A 10059-nucleotide genomic window follows, 5' to 3' on the forward strand; every position below is an offset into this window, starting at 1 on the left:
GTACCGTGGTGGATGTATTAACGTCTCTGTTCTCAAACAACCAGCTATCGGCCAGTAGCTAGTAGTGCTAGTAGCATGACGTAAAACAGGATTTAATGTAGTTGTAGGCTATTTACTAACATGTAGGGCAAAAGCACAGTACAAAACCTTGTATACATCGATGATCTGTGGTCGATTGTACATCTATTTTGGAGGTGTTTGACATTAAAAAGTTTGAAATTGCTCTCAAAATCTGTGTGCTGGATTTTTCTAACTTCCATTTATGTCCATCGCTCACTTTATGCTCCTCTGGGAAGTATTTGGGCAAAAAAGTTAAACAAATAAATAAGTAATTAAGTAGTTATAATAGTATGTATATTTATAATATTTTATTTATATATATATATTTTATAATATAGATCTGTGGCTGGGCGCAGGCGTTGCAATGGAACCTTTAATTGGCTTTCACTTCTTAGCAATATACGTTCTATGGTGTTAAAAAACAAATTTAAGGTCTGTACCCAAAAGTGGATGGATTTTAAAGTTTACCAAGTCCAAAAATGATCTGCATCACATCTGCTGGCATTTACAGTGTATTATTCCATACATTATCTAAATTAGAGGTTAAGCTATACAAGCATCATTATGACTGATATTTTACCAATTATAATCCACATACACACAAAGGCATTAGCATCACACACACACACACACACACACACACACACACACACACACGCCTGATCGCTGATAAGCAGGAGACAAACAGATCAATAGGCACCACTTGCACCAGTATAATGGAGAACTCACAGTCAGAACCAGGAAAGGAAATGTCGTTTGAACAAAATATTTCTCAAGATTTCACCACAGATGGGCATTTGGGCTCTCACCAACAAACATTTGGACAAGGTACAACTAACTTACAACTAAACTTATAATATAAAATCTACTACAGTTTCTGACCAATGTCCTACTTCTTTTAATCTTTTCTGTTTCAAACTGACTCACTGTAACTTTACTTCAAACAGTGACTTAGATTTTAAATGTATGTATAACATTGTTAAATATAATCTTTAAATATATTCTATGGTTTTAAAATTTAAAACATTATCATTTTAACTCTATAATCACATCCATCAATTTCTCTGTAACCTATTAGAAAGTATAAAGTCACCATGATATTGCTCTTAATTCTATTTTGAGGGTCTAACTTAATATGAAATATTATTAAGATTTTACCCCAGAGGAATTTTATCATGGTTTGTTTACAGAGAGAGGTGGATCTGTGTTTCCACACTACCGACTGGTTATACTTAGTCTGGGCCTGCTGAATGCTGTTCTACTGATAGCTGCTGTGGTCATTGGGATTTACTGTAAGTATGAGAGTTCACAGAAAACTGCTGATTTCCTGTGTCTGGTGTACAAGTCCTCTTCTTTAGATTTTGAATCAGATAGCTGAATTGACATTACACAATATTCACAATCGTAGAAATTGCATTTTCAAATTATTTTCTCAATTATGTATTGGTTAATATGCTACAGGCATGTACAATACATCCACTCCATTTTACAGCATTTTTTTTTTTTAAATAAGAGTGTGCATCTCACTCACTGAGACAGAGTTTATGTGTATCTCGATCATAGACTGTGTATATAAAGATGGACGACATGACAGCTCCCCAAAAGTGAAGCCAAAACATATGGATTGCCCCCTGGTGGCTGGCTGCTGTATAGGTCATAAAGCCCGACTCCTCCATGTTAGTGGATGGGATATGGGCCATACTAAAAAGTCAAAGAACACGTCAAATACATTTTTCCCAAAGATGGTTTCTGTCATTTTAGGTAGTTCTTATCACGCTGATGTATGTGCAAGTGATACGTTTGGTTTTAATTAGTTATTTCATTCTATAAAAAGGGTGTGAAACATCAGGATTGGCAGCTGTGAGCCTCTCTCGCTGACAAGCTGTGGCCTTGCTCGGCTTGCGATTGGTTTGGGCGGGTGATCTCTATACCGCGGCTCTATTGCCTGATCACTACTGCGCAGACTCTGGGATATTTTGGCTTCACTTCTGTACAGTGGGAGGACGTAGGGACGTGTCGTCCATCTTCATATACAGTCTATGATTTCGATAGGCAATGAATGATTTGATGCATCTAGACACACTTTTAAGCAGCGCATGGATTCTTGTGATTGGATCTAGCCCTATTGTAATGCAATACAATGGTCCGTCACTATAGTGCTGTAAGTGTAATTAATGATTATTTTCATATTACCATATCTATATTATCAATTAGTCTACCAAATACTTAATATTTTGGTCAGTAAAATGTCACAAAATAAAGACAAATTACCATCAGACTAGTTCCCAGAGCCCAAAGTAACACCTTCAAGCAGTCAGAACCACAGTGGTGAACCAACTGACATACCGACATTGCCTACCCACTGCTGTTAGCATTGCTGAAAAAAATACAATAAAATCTTGACTTCATACACCAGTTTTGCCACAGTCCTTCTTTCTCTTTGTTGTTACAACTTTTTATGCTTCAGGTGCCAAAGGCCTTCAGGTTCCTCATTCAGCTGCGACGCCCCTCATCATTGAAATGAACTTTCTCCGCAACAACCACAGTGATATCATCAGAGCTAAATTGGAGGCCCAGGCAGAAATAGCGAGACAGCGCAGCAGCCATCAGCAACTAAAGCTGCAAATGAAGCAGACGATAACCCTCACTGACAGCCTTCAGAGACAGATTGAAACCCTGTATACAGAGAAGATAAATTTGCAGTCTAATAAAACTACCTTAGGTAAGACAGACTTCCAACCTGTTGTTGGTGGCAAACAGTCCAGTATCCTTACAACGGTCAAACCCTCTCCACCAAGGGAACACATGCTGTAAACCTGTACAATTTATGTATTTGGTATTTATCATGCTTTTAGAGAACATTAAAAAAAACAGTCTATGACAAGAAATGTTTTTTTTTTTCCAATCTACTGTTGCAACAGAGGAATCCTGTGGCAGATGCCGACAAGGATGGCATCTTCTTAACTCATCCTGCTACTATTTTTCTCACCATGATGTGCCCGACTCCAAAAAGAACTGGCCGGATAGCAGAGCAAACTGTATTAGTCAAGGGGGCGACCTACTTGTGATCAATAACTCGGAGGAGCAGGTGGGTTTCCATCTCTGAAATAAATAAATAAATAGTTCTAGCTTCATGGGAATTGTAGGCCTTGTGTATTATTTTCTCAGTAAATACTAATTTCATTTGATGTCTCCTGATTTTTCATAGCTTTGTTTATATGGAAGAAAATGTTATGTTCATGTCCACCCAATTGTCCAGTGTCTCAGTAAATGAGAATAAAAAGGTTTCAGGGCCTTTAAAGTCTATTTGATCATACAGTACACACAAACTTGAAATGTGCAATCTAAAGGGATTGTATGTAAGTGTTACGTGTATAAACGTTTTTTAATAATTATTTTATTGCCAATGTGTGAACAGGTTGTAACTAGGGCTGTCAAAGTTAACGCGATAATTACGTGTTAATGCAAATTTGTTTTATCGCCACTAATTTCTTTAACGCATTAACGCAATCGATCTTTCGGAGGTTGTAGCGGGCTCAGTTTTAAAGCTAGAGTGAAGATACTGGTATCATGTGTAACTAACAAACCTAATGAATCCATTAGTACCAATCATGTCATACTAGCTTGAAGTTAAGGAAGGAGGTTTAATAACGCTCCGACAGGAAAAACTGTCATGGGCATTTTCAAAGGGGTGAAAATTGGTTCTATTGGTACCCACGAGTCTCCCCTTTACAGACATGCCCACTTTATGATAATCACATGCAGTTTGGGGCAAGTCATAGTCAAGTCAGCACACTGACACACTGACAGCTGTTGTTGCCTGTTGGGCTGCAGTTTGCCATGTTATGATCTGAGCATATTTTTTATGCTAAATGCCGTACCTGTGAGGATTTGTCAATGTTTTGTTTTGGTAATTGATTTCCAATAATAAATATATATATACATTTGCATAAAGCAAGAATATCTGTCCACTGCTATGTTGATAAGAGTTTTAAATACTTGACAAATCTCCCTTTAAGGTACATTTTGAACAGATAAAAAATGTGTGATTTGCGATTAATCACGATCAATCATGGACGATCATGCGATTAATCGCGATTAAATATTTGAATCGATTGACAGCCCTAGTTGTACCCTAACCTAAAAAATGAGACCATCCGTGACTTTCTGGGTCTCCTCTATCAGCCTGTAGACTGCTTTTAATGTGAAGAATGTGGGCGGTTTTTTCCAGGAAAATCCAAGGGATGTCATGTGCGCTCGCGAGTGCCTTTATTTTCAGCTCCGCTACAGGGCTAAGAGTGTGCAACCATAGCTAACGTTTGGTTAGGAATGGAGTCCGCTAATGCCAACAAACGAACAGCCCCCAACACAACTCAGACTCCAACACAAACTCCACAGAAGCACAAAAAACAAAGCTATTTCTAGTGCAGACCGTCTTGCAAAACAGGAATGTGACCGACGTCGGGGGAAAACATAGTAGGAAATATACAGTGATTTTAGCTGGCTAATGTTGCTAACGTTAATCAACATGATGCATGTCAGTCACGTTAAGTCTTGTGTGTGACGCTTCACTGTTTTGAACGATATTCACTTGCATCTACATAGTGCGAGCACAAGCGTGGGCATCAGGACACTGACTGTCATTGACATAACGGCCACAGGTGTCACTGTTAAAGGGACTGTTTGTAACTTTTTAAGCGTATAAATGTACCGGATCGCGATCCCATGCGCGCTGAGCGAGCGATACTCGTTCATGTCTATTTAGAGCGAGCACAAGCGCAAGCCCGACGCTGATTTTCGTTGACTTAACGGCCACAGGTGTCGCTGTTAACAAGCATTTCTGAAAGTTACAAATAGTCCCTTTAACAAGCAATTTCTGATTCTTCTCTTACATCTAGCCCCTTTAAGGTATCAACTCCTTTGTCTGCTTTCTTACAGCAACTCATGATTGACAACCTTCCAAGTCTGACATACAGTGTTGCATGGATGCAGAAAGGATTCTGGATGGGCCTCACTGATGTAGTGACAGCGGGAACGTGGGTCTGGGTTAACAATGTGACTGAGGTGAAAACAGAGTAAGCATCTCACAGACTGTTAATGCTTACTATTGATTTCTATAGTTTTGTGACAAGATCATCATGACTAACAAATACAGTGGAACTTAATTTGATTCCTTCTAGGTACTGGGTAAATGGACAGCCTACCCATGTTGGACCTCAGAGTGGGAACTGTGCTGCTTTTAATCGCTACGTTAATACCATTGGGGCATGGTATAATGGAAACTGCCGTGACCATCTACTATACTGGATATGTGAGATGAAGCCAAGCTAAACATTCAATCAATATAACTGGACAAATCATTTGTGTCTATATGAAAAATCTTTCAAATAAACAAACTGCAGCTTGATACAATAGCATCCATGTTTTGTGTGATCATTTTAGGGTTTACACTTCTTCAGACAGCTGTGTGCAGTTCTAGTATATACAGTATGTACAGTCTTATTCCCTGTTATGTTTTAGCAGAAAAAAAGCTATTCAAGGTGCAAAAATGCCCCAAATCTCTGCAACACTGTTCACTACACACATCTGCTAATGGTACCATTTCATTAACTTGTTGATTCCATATCTATAACCATAACTTAATAACCAATCTAATAAAACACAATATGTCCGGTTGTATATTGAAGAAAATGTAATGATTTCATGAAATCATACACCTAAATAATCTTATAAAACTTGAATGTCTGAATAAATTAGAAATCATTTTGTGATCACAACATGCTCTTTAAATTACCTTCACCCCCTGTAAATATTTAACAAATGAACTTGATTTTCTGTTTGTAATGTTACACACACCACTACACACAGGGCAAGGTCCTAACAAATAATCTGTCCTGCACAAACAGACCGCTCTCATTTTAACAGTCAAAATGGAGGACGGAGAAAATTCAGGTGGTACTTTTGATGGTTCATATAACAAACTGGAGGACTTCAGTGGAGATGAGGACACTCTCTACCCAAACCAAAGGAAGCAACAAGGTAATGAGGTGTGAATAACTTACTGTGCACATCAACAACAATCTGTGATATCTATTCTTTGCTACTGGTACCAGATTCTAAAATAGTACCCTACTGGAAACACATTACTGTGGTCATTTCTATGATATTTTAAACATGTATCCTTGTTTTGCTAAAATATCACTAACAGACATTGATTATCTTTAGAATATAGAATATACAGATACAGGGACAAATTAAAAGTGTCTCCTTTACCTTTGTCAACCGTCTGTATTATTATTTTGACAATATTGAATTGTTACTGTATTGTGACACAGTTAATGGCTCTGCTATTGACCCACCACTTCTCTGTGTAGTGTCCATGTCCATTGTGAGACCTGAATCCAGTTTGGACCATTACAAACTGCTCACAGTAAGCCTGGCAGTGCTCGCTGTCATTCTACTAATGGTTGATATTGGCCTGGGAGTCTATTGTAAGTCACTATTAACCCCTCTCCTAGATGTACAATGTTATGAAAATACTGTGGTGTTCAGTTTTTAAAGGGACTATTTGTAACTTCTTACACTTATAAATCACCCGGGTCGGTGTCCCATGCGCACTTGCATATGCGCGCTTGCGTGTGGCTACGCTGTTCAGACTCAGACTCCAACACAAACTACACGGAAGCACCAAAACCGCAAAGTTATATCTATTGAAGCCCGTCTGTTAAACAGTGTTGGGCGCGGTCAGAGTATGCGGGGGAGACCGTAGCTTTGGTCTCCAGGGCCGGAGTCTCTGCTGTACTCTGCTCCTCTGCCTGCTTGCCTTCACTCAGCTCGCTCCACCTCACGTGCATGCCCGCTCACTCCACACTGCAGAAGAGTTAGTAGCTCTGAGAATATCTAGTAAATGTACAGTGGACGTTTGTGCAGAAATAAATGCTGCACCTCCTCCAGACCAACAGAGGTTTTCCGTGTCTTGTGAAGTGACGGGGCTCCGCAGCGAGAAACGTTATCGTCTCCGACCAAAACTCTGGTGTCTCCACTGTTCCCTCCGAGGAGAGACCTTCGTCTGGTCAGCTAACATTACTGCCAAGCAGCTGAAATATAGAGTGATATTGTGTTTTAGCTGACGTGTGTCGCCTCACTGTTTTGAGCGATGCTCGTTCACGTCTATGAAGAGCGAAAAAGCGCGAGCCCAACGCTGACTTCCGTTGACTTAACGGCCACAGGTGTCGCTGTTAACAAGCATTTCTGATTCTTACAAACAGTCCCTTTAATCTAACGTTATGTGGTGACATCTCATTCACAATTCACAACACTAAAAACAATGATTTAGCCTTCGACTTCAATGTTGAAAGTAAAGTTAATTAAAAAAGGTTAGTGAAGTAAGAAAAGGGAAGTCAACTAAAGAGGTACAGCTATTGAAAGTATGACTGTTTCACTCACCTCTCACATCCGCGTGTTTTCCAGCTGGCTGTTATCGGTGAAAAAGCTCTGATTAACCCACCGTTTGCTAGCTAAAACAGAACAAAGTAAATATCTGCAACATTAATTAATGGACACAAATACAACTCCAAATGAATGCAAATGTTACTTTGTGGGTGCTAGCAACCGTTTGCCACCACAAGATAGCCATGCCCTAACACATACCTTGTTTTATCGTCTATTTTACTCTAAATGGGAACATAATTTACTAAGTGGATATCTTGCTGTATTGAAGAAGACTTGAAACTAGTTTATAATGTTTACTGAGGTAATAAATCAAGTGAGAAGTAGGGTCATCTTCTCATAGACTTCTATACAATCAGACTTCTTTTTGCAACCAGAGGAGTCGCCCCCTGATGGCCGTTAGATAGAATGCAAGTTTAAAGGCACTTCCGCATTCACTTTTCAGCACCACTACCAAAGACCGTATATTGCCAATAAGTGAAAGTCAACTGTTTGTTCCATCGCAACATCAGCACCCAGCAGCAGAGCTCCGCTTCCTCCATTTTGGACTGAAAGCGACTACCGGACGCCAGTAAAACATCCAACTAAAAAATGCCGTACAAATGTAAAACAAAATTATTTCTATTCTATTGTCATATTCTATCGAAATGGCCTGTGTTGAACAATACAATTTTGTAAATATAATAAGCGATTTCAGTCCAAAATGGCGGCAGCGGCTGTTTTAAAAAAACACCAGAGTTTTGGCTTTGTGCTTTTATACTCTTTTGCCACTACATCTCGTTTCCGCTGACCCCACGTGATTAAAAAAAAATCTGAAAATGCAGATTTATGTAAAGTTAAAATAAAAGCAATAAAAGTAAGATCAATTAAATGTTTATTACATTTGTTTTTAAAATCTATATTATATATGTTATATGTGTTGGTGGGAACACAGTGTGTAGTTTGCTGTCAGTACTCGCTACTTAAATTAACAGGGCCTCCAGACATCTCTTTGCAGCTAATTAAACGTTCTATAGCTGTACATGTAAAGTTAACCCTTGATCAATATCAAGAGTGAGAGAGAAAAGATAAGAATGGAGTTAGAAACTGAGAGATGTATTTATGAAAATGTTATAAATGCCTGTGCACCAATAATGGTAATATATAAATGTTTTTCATTGTCACCTGTTAATTTATACTGCAAGTAATTTTACATGTACTTCAAAAAATGTTGTGCTTTTAAAATACTTAAACTGAGATTACATTACTTGAGTAACAATATGTCTTGACCACTTACAGATAGAAAACTTACTGGTGTGCAGGATACAGTAACGGACATCGGCAGTGAGGTGGCCAAACTGCAGGCTACTTACAACACTGCAATCCAAAGCAGGGATGAAGCCAAGAAACAGTTGGCAAGCGAGATCAGTGAGCAGAAACTGACCCAGTGGGAGCTTGAACACGAGAATAAAAAAAGCAAAACCTACGAAAAACTGACTGACAAATTTCAAATGGAAATTGCAGCATTGAAATCCCACATGCCAATGATTAGTGAGAGCTTTTTTTTTTTTTACTGATTGTTTGTGTTATCAAGCTATAAATACATAATCACTGTGACCCAACCAACAACACATCATGTTTCTATTTTCTTTGGCAACAGAGGAGGGCTGCAGACACTGTCTAGCAGGATGGACTTTCACAAACTCCTTGTGTTACTACTTCGCCTTCTCTGATGCTATGAAACGCAGATCATGGCAGGAAGCCAGAAAGTTCTGCACAAAACAAGGAGGCGACTTGGCAGTGATAGACAGCAGAGAGAAACACGTAAGACTCAACATTTAGTGGACATTTCTGGACAAAATCTGCAATTCCATTTTTGTAATTCTCATTTATAACGCTTTACATTTTATTTCTGAGCAGTAAAAGAGGTTGTGATACATACAACCCAGCAAGGCAAATTAATGTACTGTACATGTATGTGTTTGTGTGTGTACATTTCTGGTGTTGGCAGCTGGCAATAAGTGACTTGATAAATAATTATCAAGACCCCACGAGACCCATAAGCCACAGTGGATTCTGGATCGGATTGAGTGATGTGCAGGAGGAAGGGACTTGGAAATGGCTGGATGGAACCAGACTGACTGAGGGGTAACACTTACATTCGTGTACATACTAAAAAACACAACAGATAACTCACTGGAGTCAAATATTGTGTTTGTAGGAGTGATAGCACATTCAGAGACGTACAGCTGTCGCCCATTTGTAATACCACTCTTCAAAATGAATAAGTAATTCATAATTTGTTCAAACATACAGTGACAGAGTAGTTATTATGGCTCAACAATTTGTTTCAGGTACTGGAATGATGGAGAGCCCAACAACGTGGGTAATGAGGACTGTGCAGCGATATATCCCAGAGGCAACCCCTTTAAGGCCTGGAATGATGCTCCATGCAGTTATGAACTGAAATGGATTTGCCAAATGACACCAAGGTCTGCGAGTTAATGATGACATTTAAAAAAATAAAAAATCACATTCAATATATTGTTTGAATGAAGAATTAACTCTGTC

At 38.9% G+C, this 10059-nt stretch overlaps 2 protein-coding genes across 3 annotated transcripts; both read left to right on the forward strand.

Annotated features, from left to right (window-relative positions):
• Window positions 1-730: 730 nt before the first annotated feature.
• On the forward strand, window positions 731-5477 carry LOC119504319 (CD209 antigen-like protein E). The gene is made up of 6 exons (XM_037796382.1): window positions 731-888; window positions 1251-1352; window positions 2528-2782; window positions 2982-3148; window positions 4999-5135; window positions 5241-5477. The coding sequence occupies exons 1-6, from the start codon at window positions 777-779 to the stop codon at window positions 5389-5391; spliced, it is 924 nt and encodes a 307-aa protein (XP_037652310.1). The 5' UTR covers window positions 731-776; the 3' UTR covers window positions 5392-5477.
• A 462-nt stretch (window positions 5478-5939) lies between these two features.
• LOC119475001 (CD209 antigen-like protein E) lies at window positions 5940-10055 on the forward strand. Of its 2 annotated transcripts, none has more exons than XM_037747431.1 (6): window positions 5940-6099; window positions 6435-6551; window positions 8788-9039; window positions 9149-9312; window positions 9500-9636; window positions 9843-10055. In XM_037747431.1, exons 1-6 carry the CDS (start codon window positions 5991-5993, stop codon window positions 9991-9993), a joined length of 930 nt encoding a protein of 309 aa, XP_037603359.1. In that variant the 5' UTR covers window positions 5940-5990; the 3' UTR covers window positions 9994-10055. The 2 variants fall into 2 exon arrangements, with proteins under 2 accessions (XP_037603359.1, XP_037603360.1); XM_037747432.1 differs by having other exon boundaries at window positions 5985-6107.
• The last annotated feature ends 4 nt before the right edge of the window (window positions 10056-10059 follow it).

This window comes from Sebastes umbrosus, chromosome 16 (genome assembly GCF_015220745.1).
Source record: "Sebastes umbrosus isolate fSebUmb1 chromosome 16, fSebUmb1.pri, whole genome shotgun sequence".
Taxonomy (NCBI): domain Eukaryota; kingdom Metazoa; phylum Chordata; class Actinopteri; order Perciformes; family Sebastidae; genus Sebastes; species Sebastes umbrosus.